General features: G+C 35.2%; 1 protein-coding gene across 3 annotated transcripts; it reads right to left on the reverse strand.

Moving 5' to 3' along the window:
- Positions 1 to 331: 331 nt before the first annotated feature.
- On the reverse strand, positions 332 to 13,596 carry LOC131065507 (solute carrier family 40 member 2, chloroplastic). Of its 3 annotated transcripts, none has more exons than XM_058000021.2 (13): positions 13,176 to 13,596; positions 3,683 to 3,902; positions 3,410 to 3,473; positions 3,062 to 3,186; positions 2,881 to 2,970; positions 2,590 to 2,775; positions 2,416 to 2,490; positions 2,214 to 2,315; positions 2,031 to 2,100; positions 1,782 to 1,928; positions 1,360 to 1,466; positions 1,118 to 1,231; positions 332 to 927 (listed from the first exon to the last, which is right to left on the reverse strand). In XM_058000021.2, exons 1-13 carry the CDS (start codon positions 13,334 to 13,336, stop codon positions 565 to 567), a joined length of 1,824 nt encoding a protein of 607 aa, XP_057856004.1. In that variant the 5' UTR covers positions 13,337 to 13,596; the 3' UTR covers positions 332 to 564. The 3 variants fall into 3 exon arrangements, with proteins under 3 accessions (XP_057856004.1, XP_057855995.1, XP_057856013.1); XM_058000012.2 differs by having other exon boundaries at positions 2,031 to 2,127; XM_058000030.2 differs by lacking the exon at positions 3,683 to 3,902 and having other exon boundaries at positions 2,031 to 2,127; positions 13,176 to 13,584.
- Positions 13,597 to 14,023: the final 427 nt, after the last annotated feature.

The raw sequence follows: 14,023 nt of genomic DNA on the forward strand, positions 1-14,023 counted from the left end.
ACTTTGCTAAAAGTTTTATTTCAATGTTATGAGATATGGATATGGTGTCTTTAATAAATACCTTAAGTAGAGTTTTTGGGTAAACTTATTAAAAAAATTGATAACGAAAATGTAATACCAGAGGAATTACAATTACACATTATCGGGATACTATCCCACATCTCCTTTTCTAAGGATTTCACGACACATTAGATGGAACATTAGAACAAGGAGAAACATAAGAACTGCAATACCAATAGATAGTTTACTATTCTACCTATAAAGAATTCCTAGGTATAGACGATAGGAGAGACCGCAGTAACAAGAATAGCAATTCCAACAACACCTAGTATAGCAAAGTCAAAATAAGGCTACTCTACAATTAATTGAATGATGCATTTCAAAGGTCCTACATTGTAATTTGATTGAAAGGGGTCGTCTAGACCTAATTGTCAACACCATGATTATATCTAAGATTGGAGAAAACCGTGGGCAATATTTGAATCATGGTAAAGAATCAAATGTAACTGAACAATAATTTGGCTACATTCTCTTGATTGTAAGTGGTAAGGATCTCATGAAGTTCTATTGCATAGCAGAAGATGGTTTGGAAATGATATCAATCGTCCCTAATTGCTGATTGCTAGATAAAGAACTGAAATGTGGATCAAATGAAAATAACTGTCTCTGTTCTTTAGTTGGATTTGACAACCATTGGCAATAAATCCAAGCTGCCCCTGCTACAGCAGCCATAGATAGCAATGCGAGAAAACCAAAATGTGAAACGTCATTTCCAATAATTGCAAACCCTAGCATCACTAGTTCTGCTAAGCTTGTCATAGAAACCTCCGTTGCCCCAATAAGGTTTGCTTGTGAAGCTGGGATTGCAGATTGAAGTATCTGTCCGCCAACTATATCATAAGACATCTGACCCAATCTCGATAAAACCTGCATATAGGAAAACAATAAATTCTTTTGCATGTAACCATACAGACAAATTAATGTGCATGAAAACAACCCCGAGAAAACAGTTGCCATTGTTATTTCATAATATGCCTAAATACTCAAAAATAGCTATCATGTGTACTTATATTATCCAAGTTCAATTGAAGCGAATGCCTAAATCCAAAATGCTTACTATTAGAAAGAGGAAGAAGATGAGTGATTTCTGTTGTGCTATAAAACCACTCCAATACACAGTAACTGCAATTCCAAGGAGCAGAGCCTGAAAAACTAATCCTGCTGCACCTGCCTGAAGACAAGAAAAAACCAACATCTTAAACTGTAGAAGAGATTAGTGTAATTGCTGCTTTGTTTAGTATCTCCATACAAGAGAAAAGAGGGGCATAGAAGTCAGTGGAAGCTATCGTTGCAACTAACCTTTAGAAGGCCCAGCTTCTTAACCAGGCTGGCTGAAATAAATGTTGCTGCAATGCCCATAAATGCACACATGCCACTAAATGCCCCAATAATGGAGGGATTTAGACCTATTAAAACCCACAAAGGATCAGAAAATTTAAAACAGTATATTATATCCATGTGCTTTGAGCAAGACAAGTGAGTATTTTATACGAAACATACATACACTAACACACACACACAAACACACACACAAATATATATATATGCCACTGAAAGCACCAATAATGGAGGGATTGAAAACTATCACAACCCACAAAGGATCAGACACTTTAAAACAGTATATTATATCCAGGTGCTTTAAGCAAGACAAGTGAGCACTTTATACCAAAAATAAATACATACATACATATATATATAAATATATAAGGAATCAAGCATACCACGATTTGTTAAGAAAGATGTCATAAGACCCCCGGGACCAAGGACAGCATTGAAGCAAAGTAATACATAGGCAAGGCTGACAGGAAGGACAGGCTGTGTCTTATATTGCACCCATCCATGGCTGATTACACCCAGGACCCTTTCAGCTGCATGTCAGAACATCATTTGAAACTGTGGGCAGTTTCCCTCATCCATTATAAAAATGAAATTATTCAAGCTTTCATAAAATCTATACCACAAATGCATACTTAATCGCCCAGGCTGACACAACTCTGAAGAGGTATGGTTCCTGGATCGCTCTAAAACACCTTTTGAAACCTTGTCAGTGAGACAAACCAAAAGAATCTGCATAAAAGACAATGCCTATGCTAAAAGTTCTCTCTACACATTATTACCGGAAAACAAAAGCATGTATTGTATATAAGAAATACCTGAACAGGAAGTGTGCATATCATCAAGGCAGCTGCTAGTTTTAAACATTTAACAGGATCTAATATGGACAGTAAAATGCCAAAAATTGATGCTCCTACAACCTGGCATTAAAATCCACAAATGACCAGAATTAGAAAGCAGTTAATTGCAGATCAGAAGATTGCAGCTACAGTATCACTCATTTTCCTAAATATTCTTCACCTCACACAAAAGATCAACCCTGCTGAGCATGGCATTGGCACGGGCAAGAGCAATTGGTCGATTTGTGCCAGCTAACTGCAAAGAAGATAAAACACATTGTAAATGTGACTGCAACTATCTAAAGAAAGGAAATTGATCGACAGGTTTATATACACAGATTTTTCATCAACTCACCAGGACTACCCAATCACGTTCAAATGCCACCCCAGATGCTAAACCAGTCAGCCTCTCAATAGCACCTGCTAGTACTAAGACAACAAACCATGGTTGCAAAAGTAATGAAGTTGCAGAAGCAGCAGCAGGAGTTGCCCTATCAAGGGCATAAATAATCATTCCTGCTGATATTAATTGAGCAGCAGTCTGAGGAGAGGTAATAATTCAATTTCAGTGTGCATCTAGAATATTTGAAGTTAAAAAAATAATCAGGAAGCACAATTTACATGGAAAACGAAAAATTATATGCACCTGTACAATGCTTAAACAATTAAATGCAAGCACTCTTGGATAAGAATCCATAAGTGAACCAACCAAGGGACCTCCAGCAAATATTCCAAGCTGCATAATCATACATAGGAAAATTGTTGAAACTATAAAACTAGATGACTAGGAGATTGTTCATTACAATTATACGATGGATATTAATTACCTTTGCAATAAAACCCACAACAGCAACTGGCAGAAGACTTGGATATAGAAGCGCAATGGCTGCTGGACATGCAAAATTCCAAATTTGTTCCACCAGATTGCCAGCCAAAAAACTAGCATACAGAGCTGTGAACAACTACAAACAATAAGATAAAATAATCCTCAACACTAACTGAAAGATTAAAAAAGCTACAAGATTGGAGTATTTAATAAAAGCCTTCCCAAATTGGAGTGAGATTACAAGGTATGGTTTTGGAGCTTATTACTATCTGAAAGACATTATGAATACCAGTAATCAGTCAGAAAAACTATAAACATTTATAGCAGAAATATATCCCAGTATGCTCACCATAGAGACCAGCAGGGTGTACAGGAGTTGCTGAAATTGCATCTTGTTCTTCTTTCGATTGCACCTGAAAATATTCGTAACTATTTAATATATCTTCAAAAATATTTATAAAATTCAATTAAGTTCCACAGAGCTACAAACCAATTTCTATAAAGCAGAATTCACAATTGCAATTCTTCAGGGAGAAACTTAAAATAAATTAGACCGAAATCAGGTTGTATGTAAGAGACAGCTTAAACTGACTGAGACTGTTCAAGTTCTTATGGCTCATACAGGCAATTCTGTTAGAAGGGAATCCAGAAATTCATGCTCTTCTCCCTGCATTTCTCTGGTCTCCTGAATATCAGCTAATTGTGAGGCTGATGATAAGACTGGAAATGAGCAACTAGAAGTAATTGAACACCCATCTTTGCATAGGTCGTCCTCCACAACCACATGGTTGAACTTAACATCGATGTCTTTTACAAAGCATCTAGAAGCACCATTTGAAATTCTACAGAAAAATAGAAAAGAAATGTCACTTAATGTCACATGACAGAAAGAACAAACACTCGATGGTATGTATGATAAGCATAGAAATGGTTATTAAACACCATTAAACCAGAGAAAGAATAATGCTTCATTCATCAAGTATGAAATTTAACTACTTGGGAATAGCAATTTAGTTGGTCATTTAGCACCCAAACAAACAAAGAAAAATTCTGATTTGGCCCTCTGTAGTACTTGAAGAAGCAAAGCAACCTCAGTTTTCCAATGTACAAAACGGTATATACCGCTATACAATATTTATAATTTCCATAATTTTATAAGTATCATTACATCGGCCCACACTTAAGCACCTTCAGTCAAAATTAATCTTTCCATACAATTGCAATGGCATGATATCTAACTACAGTTTTGCACTTCCCACAACCACAGGCAACATCAAAAACATTTCTCTGCAGGTCCATCACAGATGCAAGTCAATCTGATGAAGATATCTGCTGCTCCAGGAATATTATAAAATTAAATAAAATATATAGCAGAAAGATCAAATAAGCAACGGCATTTAAACCATCAAAAAAAGCATAAATGGTAATAGTATGTTAATGAACAAATTAATCACGTTCTCGTCACTAGTTATCTCTACTGAAGGTTCACAAGTTTACTTGTTCTCTTGCGATTTTAACAATATTGTTCAAATTCAAACTGCCATTATGATCTCCTACGTTTCAGAAGTCAAAAACATCATGATCAAATATTACAAGCTGCAGTCATAATCAACCATAAAAAGGATATACTGTAGGCCTACTTGCCCCTGCATTTTACCAGAAACATCAGTCCCTCCCAACAAAATAGAAATAAATATTTAACAGGAGACTAATAATATCCAAGACACATAATGAACAATTAATTGGCAGTCATGCTAATTATATTCACATTCTTTGTTTAAGGATAGTTCAAGGACCTATTTAGGTAACGCATACCCATATACAAGTAATACTTGGAGGAACAATTTATTTGACAAAAGAATAACAACTGTTTTCACTCTAGCTTTATGATACTTTGCATCAATGTCTTGGGTGCATGATTCTAGCATATGATTGGACTATTTTGATGCACTCACTAAACCAAAACTTGATTCATCACGCAGATGTGCCACTTTGCCTTGTTCCAAGCTGAACACAATTGTAATCACACTCCTGTCACCTGGACTAGAGACACAATCTTGTCCACCGCTTTCCACATTTCAAGACCAACATTTTTGTGATCCAACCATTCTTTGTCTGTGTGTGTACCAAGATGTCAAATTCATGCATCTAGGATTGTGTATTTAAAGATATCCTCCAAGGTAATTTGCACATAAGATAGAACGAATACAAAAGAAATGTTTTAACAAAAAACATAGAAAGGCCTCTCTTTTTGCAAGTACATCAGATGCATCAACCATCCTGCGTCATACATCAACAAACATTACAGATCTCTTTACAAGCAATCAAGTGACATCCACAGTTCAAGTATTATCTTGTTTTAGCTATTACTGAATTATCATATGAATCTGATTATCTTCTTTTATGTGACAGGTGAGAGGAGCATTTATAAATTTCGATGTTCATTCTCACACATACCATTTGACATATATAGTGGGCTGGGTACGGTCAAGCAATGCCTTGACCGGCCATGTCTTTTGGACATGGCTGATCAAGACATCACTTGATCGTGCCCCTTCGCTATAATGGTGTATGGCGTTTATTAACCAACCGGTGTATGTTTCAACACCCGATAACTATCGGTGTAAGCCAAACGGTGTAGGATTATATTTAATACTTCGAACACTAGCCTTAACACCCGATATCAATCGGTGTGTGTTTAATATACCACCCGCTATTTAATCGGTGCGAACATAAACTAACATCGATACTAATCGATGTTTGGTTCTAGCCGATAATCATTGAGTCGTATTTGCAATGGTTAATTCGATTTGTCAATCAGTGAATACGAATAGATTATCAAATCGGGATTCTATGATAATGAACAGTTAATCATCATAAATGAAGAATGTTTATCAATTGAATGCTTGAGGTTATTCATTTTAATAATCGATATGATAAATGATTGAATAAGAGACTTCATTTATCTTACCGAAGCTATTATGCATTAACATCGTAAACCTAATCCACTTTCAAATTCTTGGCTTCATAGTCCTGTCACAGCATCTCATTAGGTAAAGTTCATTTCAAGACACACAAACCTTAATTTTTCCTATTTCAATTTTAGCATACCTTTTATTTACACTCTGTTAGTTAATTAAGTCATATTATCAGTCCGTTATTGTTACACAGCTCTTAAAATACCTAGCACCAGGAAGTTAAACTTTAATCCATAGCACCACCCCCTATTTTCCTTCATTAGATAGCTCCAAGAAAACACTTCTTGCAGGTACCAAATACCCAGTTTTGCAAAGGGCAAGGTTGCAGGTTTACAAGAAGAGATCACAGATTTGCAACAGGATCACTACTATGATTCAGTCCCAGACTCAGTCATTGAGGATCTACTCATCTCAGCCTTCTTAAGCCTAATCCACTTTCAAATTCTTGGCTTCATATTCCTGTCACAGCATCTCATTAGGTAAAGCTCATTTCAAGGCACACAAACCCTAATTCTTCCAATTTCAATTTTAGCATACCTTTTATTTACACTCTGTTAGTTAATTTGAGTCATATTATCAGTCCGTTATTATTACACAGCTCTTAAAATACCTAGAGAAATAAATCACTTAATTTATTCCCCTCTCCCTCTTAGGTATTTATGTAAGGGCTGTGTGATTTTTTTATTGGCATGAATAGGTTAACACTTATATGCCTAACCTTTAGGATTAGAGTTTCAGATCTGATTTCTTTGTTTTTCCTCCCTTTTTCTGATTCCTTAATGTGCATTTAGTTGCTTGCCAACTTTTGGATCCTACACTTCCTAGGATTTTTTTTTTTGTTGTTTTGAACAATGCTTTGAGATCACTTCCTAGGATTTTGCCTCAGGGTGTATACTTCTACACTAGGTGGCTTTAGGCCTGATATTTCTGATTGCATCTGAAATTGGTTTGTATCCTTTTTGTTTAAACTTCCCTTTCACCTCGGGTTTTGACCTAACTTGGCCTTTTCATCATCTATTATTTGTTCATTGCTATATCTTTCACCATAGATTCCCATCTTCTATTCACACATCTCGTAGATTTGATGTGTTCTTACAAGTTTTCAAATCTGATCCTTCAATCCTTGATGACATCATGTTTTTCTACCACACAGATAGTAGCCCATGCTCTATGGAGACATTATTTCAGTGAGTATGAAATCTTTCATCCTTCGTAGAGTTGGTCATTGCTTTCCCTTCCTCCCTTTTAGATGCACTCACTTCACTTATTTATGAGTTTCACATTGATTCTTCTTGTCTTATGAGTAGTGACAGTGATTTTCATGAGCCTAATGATGGTCATACTCCTTCCATGACTAGTGATGATGCCTTAACCTCTGCCTTCGGCTTCTATTCACACATGTCTCAAGAATTTGATGTGTTCTTACAAGTTTTCAAATCTGGTCCTTCAATCCTTGATGACATCATGTTCTTCTACCACACAGATAGTAGCACATGCTCTATGGAGGCATTATTTCATTGAGTATGAAATCTTTCATCCTTCATAGAGTTGGTCATTTCTTTTTCTTCCCTTTTAGATGCACTCACTTCACTTATTTATCAGTTTCACATTGATTCTTCTTGTCTTATGAGTAGTGATAGTGATTTCCATGATCCTAATGATGATTATACTCCTTCCATGACTAGTGGTGATGCCTTAAACTTTGCGAACCTTCCACTAATTTCATGATAGACCCAATGATGAGATATATTATGCTTGCTTGTGTGATGTGCACTACTTGTTTTCCCCTCTCGCGTGATATAGCTTTGCCTCATGAAGATGATGGTGATGTGTCATTGTATGATGATGGTAGAGTTCATGCTTACCAATGATGCTGTTTTTCCTTGTCTCTTGATGACTTATCTAATGAAGACCTTCATGAGGCATGCTTAATTGATAATTATGGTCCACCTTCCTTATCACATGATGTTTCTATGGTTAAAAATGATGATAATTCTTCACAGGTTACACGTGATAGTGATGCCAATGTCTCAATTGTTTCAATTTCTCATGATGTTTCCTACTCTTTATAGTGAACATATCATAGAGATCCCATGATTAATGGTTTTAGGGGAGATACAAGTGCAATCTTACATTTTAAATTCTTCATATTCTTCTATTATGATCACATGCACAATGATGTGTTTCTAATGTATGCATTTGTAGAAACTTTAATTCATGAGACATGGTTTAATGTGCCTCAATCTTCTTATGCTGCAGTCATTGATCTTGATTATGCCTTTCTTGAACATTTTAACAATTTCCCTAGAGTCTGTTCTCTTACTACTAATTTTTCAACCTCTGGCAACCACTCATCAAGGAACCTCATGGGTGACTATATTTTCACATGACACTTCACATTTAGATTCCCACAGTAAATTTCCTAATGAACATCACGCGTGATCTTTTAGGAGTTATACAAAATATGATTTATCACTTCATACCCTATACTTATCCCCCTATTCTAGATGAGATTTAACATTATGTCAATGTTATCACTTCATCTCATGAGAACATTTTTCAAGGAAACTCGAAAGCATTTAGAAATTTCACTAGCTTGGAGGTATTAGGGTTGGTCAAAGTAAAAATAATGGGCAATACAAAAATTGAATCTTCAACACAAGCCACATAACTATTCACAAAACAAATATTTATACAGAATTTGTTGTGTTTCTGATTTTCTATTTTCATGCTATATCTATCATTTTCCCCAACTACATACAAACTATCTATGTGACTGTAAATAACAACTCACAAAACAACATCATAATTAATATAGGCAATAGGTATTATGACTCATTTATATAATCTATCGCACTAACTATGGTGTAAGAAAAAAATTCCTAACAGGAGGATCCTCCCCATATAGTGTAAAAACAACTTTTGTAACATAAACTCATCATTCTACACCCAATAAGAAAATTGATAGATCCAAATATGTCTGAAAACACTTTGATTCAAGATTTTTTCCTAATTATCATAGGATGTGTCCACATTAAAGCCTTAAATTTAAGATCTTATTGATAAAAATGTGATACAAGTTAAGAACAATAATGCCTAAGGAAACAACACTTGTCAAACCTCAACACATAGTGAATAAGGAGGGCCCTTTCGGTCCTAGCCATCAGGAACATTAAAAGTCTAAAGGAAGCAAGCTCGATGCATGACACCATTACACACAAAAACATCAAACAACATGACAGTAACACCTGGTGGTATGATAATTGACCTAAGTGTCCAAAGCAAATTACCTCAAGAAACACAAGGTCATTAAAAGAATCATTGTACATCTTTAGATATGCATTCTTATGATCATGATCAATGTCGTAACAAAAAAAACACCTACTGTAACATCTCTAACACGAGGGCATGGAATGCAAGACACACCATCAAAGGCATCATCTTTGTGCATATCTTTTGTTCATAAAAAAACAATCCATGATCACGAACCAGGTCCATCACCACATGCATGTATGCCATTTATGGGAGAGGGATTGGATTCTCATGATACATTGTTCAGAAATGTGTTGATCAGGATCCCAACAGTGCTCTTTCCAATTGCAATCATGTCCCCTGGACTAGACCATAGGTGTGATCTTGTTCACCCTTTATGAATTCCAAAGCTGGCATTTTAAAGATCCAACAATTGCCTATCAATGTCAGCCCAAAATTTTGAAATCCATGCATCCAGGGTTTGTGCATTTAAAGATATCATCCTAAATCATTTGCACATAGGATGGAATGAATAGAAAAATAATTTTTAACCAGTGTTCCTTAAGTTTCAGGACAAGGGGGCAGGATTTCGAAAACAGCAAAAACATTCCTAAATTTTGAGTACACGGGATGACACACCATAATTTACACAAAACGTATAAAATTCAACAATAAATATGGAGTTGAGAATGCACTACACAAGTGATAATTGACCTTACTATAATAATTAAGCAATGTCAATTGTCAAATCATAATGTTATCATTTGAATAATGAATATCAAAGTAGCTGAAAAATGGAATCCATTAAAAATGAGCTAAAAATACCGACTAGAGCTAAAGTGATGAGCATCAAAATGACAAAATAAGAATGCTGAAAAAAAATCCGTAGCTGGTTTTTGTTTGAGCAACAAGCTCAAAAATCAGAGTTGTCATCATCGACAAGATATCTCAAAACTCCTCATCACTGGAATTAGTGGAAGGACTATTTGAATCCCCAAATCTGGTGACAGTGAAACAAGTTGTATAAAAAATGTGATGTATCTGGCATTCAACCAAAATGTATCATTGAATATAGTCTCCTTCACTTCCTTCACCTAATTCTATCTATGACTGCTTCCACCTATTTCATTCCTATGTCATAATAAGAAGTTACAAGGGCCCTTGCAACTCAAGCATCCTTTATAGTAGAATGAAATAGAAAACAAATTAGGTCTCATTTGAGGATTTCTTCCTTACAAATGTCTAAAACAATGTCAATGAGGTTTGGTGGATACAAAAGAATATATACACCTCCCTTCATCCACCACCACTTATTTTACTAACTGTATCTTTCCAATGTCTTTGAGTGCATTTTTTATGGCAAGCAAACAACAAGGTATCCAATAGATGTACTTATATGTGGATTGAATCAATCTACCTACTACCCTACAAACACATGTGCATCTATAATCACTTGCACTACATTTTGAGGACCAATATCCACAGTGGCTTCTCTCAAGATATAAAACTAAAACTCAATATCCTTGCAATTTTCTAAAAAATCAATTGCCCTCAAGAAGTAAGGTCCATAAATACAAGTTACTATACTGATGATAAGTGGCTGATAACTAATGTCAATCCATCCAACCATGATTATGCTGCAACCATGTGTTAGCCACTTCTCCTTCTTTCCATCATAAGGTTAACCTTGGAATAATATTTTCAAGACACAATCATAGCACGAGTAGCACCTAACAAGAAAACCCTTATGCACCCTACTCACTGGAAAAAGCAAAGTTGTGTAAAAATGTTAAGGTCCAAAAGCCACTGAAAACCTATCCAAATCCACACCAATATAAAAAAGTGTTATGAGATGTTGCAACTATGTTCAAGGCACTCGGGGATATTGCAACATCAAAATGCGGCTAATCAATGCAAGATAACTAAGAAGACCAAAATAAAGGTCTTGAAGGGATAGATATCATTGCTCCTCCTCCAAGAAGAGACCTTCATTGAGCACTTTGTGATTTCTTAAGTTGGACAGCACAAAAAAGAATTGTATATTTTTAAGGACTCACATCAAGGAGGAACCGCCTTGCTAAAAATGTCTGCTATGATAAAGAACTCAGTATCCATAAAGTCATTGACAATTTTGAAGTGAGGAACTCATAAATAGTAACACTAAAGTCAATGTGCTTGCCAAACAAGTGTGGGTCACAATGGACTGTCCAAAGCTTAGCCCATCCCCTCGTATTTTGTTCACAGCAAACAAGACATAGGAGTAAACTTTAGGGATACAAAAGAGAACAAAAGTTAAGATAGCTAGAATCAAGTTTATTGATAACTTGGAAGTCGTTGAGTTAGCTAAAGTTCAATCTCTTAAATGGCATATTCAATCTCTATGAAAATGAGGACAATAGGATAACATTTTGTCCCCATCGCCAATCCCCCAAAATGTAAGGGGAGTTTCCAAGAAATTTTAAGACAAGGAATAATGTACCTAACGGACACAAGCTTTGCCTATTCGTTTATTTTTATGCCCATAAGAGTAAGAGAACTAGACGGAGATATAGAATTTGAAGCTGGATTTAGTTCTATAATTCTTTGAAGCCTTTTTTCCCAATCTCAGCTTTTATTCAGTGTTCCATTGCTCCTACGTAGCTTAGGTATATAAAACATTCCCCAACCCAATTGCCTTAAAATGATTAGCATCCACCATCCATGACACTGACTTTAACCTATCCTAATCAAACTGTATTTGTCTTTAGCCATCAGAATTTAACCAGTATTGTTAGCTTACGACTTCGTCTACCATCCTCTTGGCCTAATCAAGTGACCTTTAACTTATTATTATCGTATATATCAAGAATGAATGGTTACTTGTTTGAAATTTTGAATGAGGACTTCAAGTTCTTGTTTCTGATAACATGGTGTAGCTCTTATATTTTTTGCATTTACTCTACCTCTCTTTCTGGATCGTTTTAATCCTTCACACAAATTTCTACATCATGTGTGACATATTTTAGAAATTAAAGCCGCGTATAATTTTTAGAAGTGAAGAAGATAAATACTTAAATCCGAGGAAAACAAGGTGATCAGTTTACTAAATGTCAACTAATTATCCCTAGAAAATAGGGAAAGCTGACAGCAATTCCATGGAAGGAGCTTGGATTTGTATTTTGATTATAAGGACAGTCCCATGAAATTGAAAAAAAATGCAGCTACAAATATTAAAATGAATATTCATCTGTAAAATAGGAGCTTCACATATGTAACTGTAATTTTAAGTTGTTGTTGAAGATTGGCTGAAAGTTTCCTCCACTTAAAGACTTTTATATTTATGTGGCAGCTTGAATGAAATTGATTCTACTTTATTTAAAAGGCGTATCTGTTTATATAGAATTTCTGTAATTCTCATATGAAATTCCATGATTTTATTATTTGAAGTTTCTTAACAGAAAAAGATTTGAAAATTGATGAATCTCTTGTGTAGGGTGGGGTCCCATGGAGAGGCTTAAGAAACTATTTTTATGGAGAAGGGAGTTCCAAGAGGCAAAAGAAAAATGTCATGAGATTGATTGGAATCTTTTCCTGATAAATTGTAATCCCTACTTTTTAGTTTGCAAAATTTGAAATGTGCACTTATAAATCATCTGGAATTGATTATTCTAGGAAGATTATCTATCTTTAGATTTTTAATATCTTTATTTGCAAAACAATCAGAGTACATTGCACAGAAAAAAAAATAGCAGCAACAGCACAGATACTTCAAATTATCATCTGTTTATTTTAAAGAGAGAGAGAGAGAGAGAGAGAGAGAGAGAGAGAGAGAGAGAGAGAGAGAGAGAGAGAGAGAGAGAGAGAGAGAGAGAGAGAGAGAGAGAGAGAGAGATGCCAGGATATTACCTGGTCATAGCAATAGAGAAGCATAATGGTGAGGTGAGCAGAGGGGTAGGCCCCGTGAAGCATGGTGGACGGAAATGAAAAGTCTTGTTGCGTAGAAATGGGGTGGGGATGGGGAAGCGCAACGATGGTGTATTGGTGTGAATGTGTATATCCAACCCCATGGATGCTTCAAATAAGATGCCCACTCCCGCCTCTGCAATTGCTTATTATTCATGCAGTCCCCTCTTCAATATTACCAATCTCTGCAGATTGATTAAGGGTGAGCAAATGAAAGCCTTCTCTTCTCTGGCTAAGCTGTGTGGAGATATCGATTTGTTCGCCCTTCCCTTGTCATTGGATTGGATGGGTTGCAGCTCCGCAGAAATATAGAGGTAGAGGCGTGCCGCTATTTTATTTATATATTTTGGTACAACTAGAGCTCAAGATAAGCTACTCCTTCCTACCCACTATAAAGTTGAGGCGGAGCCGTTCCCGTGACCGTTGGATGGAAATGTGTCGCCTATTCTAACCACAAACTAATAGGTAAACTGGTTCATAAAAGAGGAAGAAAATATTTTTTATTTATTAAGTAAATGGGTTTTTAATTTAATATAATTATGTCTAATGTATTTTTTATACTCATTCACTTTTTAGAATCAGTGGTAAAAATGGAAGAGAAGGATGAAAGATTATAGAATTAATCTCAATTTTATTTATTAATTTATATTAATTAAAATTTTAAATAAATCAATATTACTAGCTAGAAAAAAAGAATATTCATAAAAGAAAAAATCTATCTTTTATTAATATTTTTTTTTAATAAAAATATTTTTTAATATTATTTATTTTATTATTTTGTTTTTAAAATT

Source organism: Cryptomeria japonica, chromosome 1 (genome assembly GCF_030272615.1).
Source record: "Cryptomeria japonica chromosome 1, Sugi_1.0, whole genome shotgun sequence".
In the NCBI taxonomy this organism is placed as follows: domain Eukaryota; kingdom Viridiplantae; phylum Streptophyta; class Pinopsida; order Cupressales; family Cupressaceae; genus Cryptomeria; species Cryptomeria japonica.

Coding starts and splice junctions, on each gene's coding strand:
- LOC131065507 (XM_058000012.2), bottom strand. CDS start 13,336: ATGGGGTTGGATATACACATTCACACCAATACACCATCGTTGCGCTTC. Junction 3,474..3,682: donor CCCTTCTAACAGAATTGCCT/GTATGAGCCATA, acceptor GAATATTTTCAG/GTGCAATCGAAAGAAGAACA. Junction 1,929..2,030: donor GTGTCAGCCTGGGCGATTAA/GTATGCATTTGT, acceptor TCTGACATGCAG/CTGAAAGGGTCCTGGGTGTA.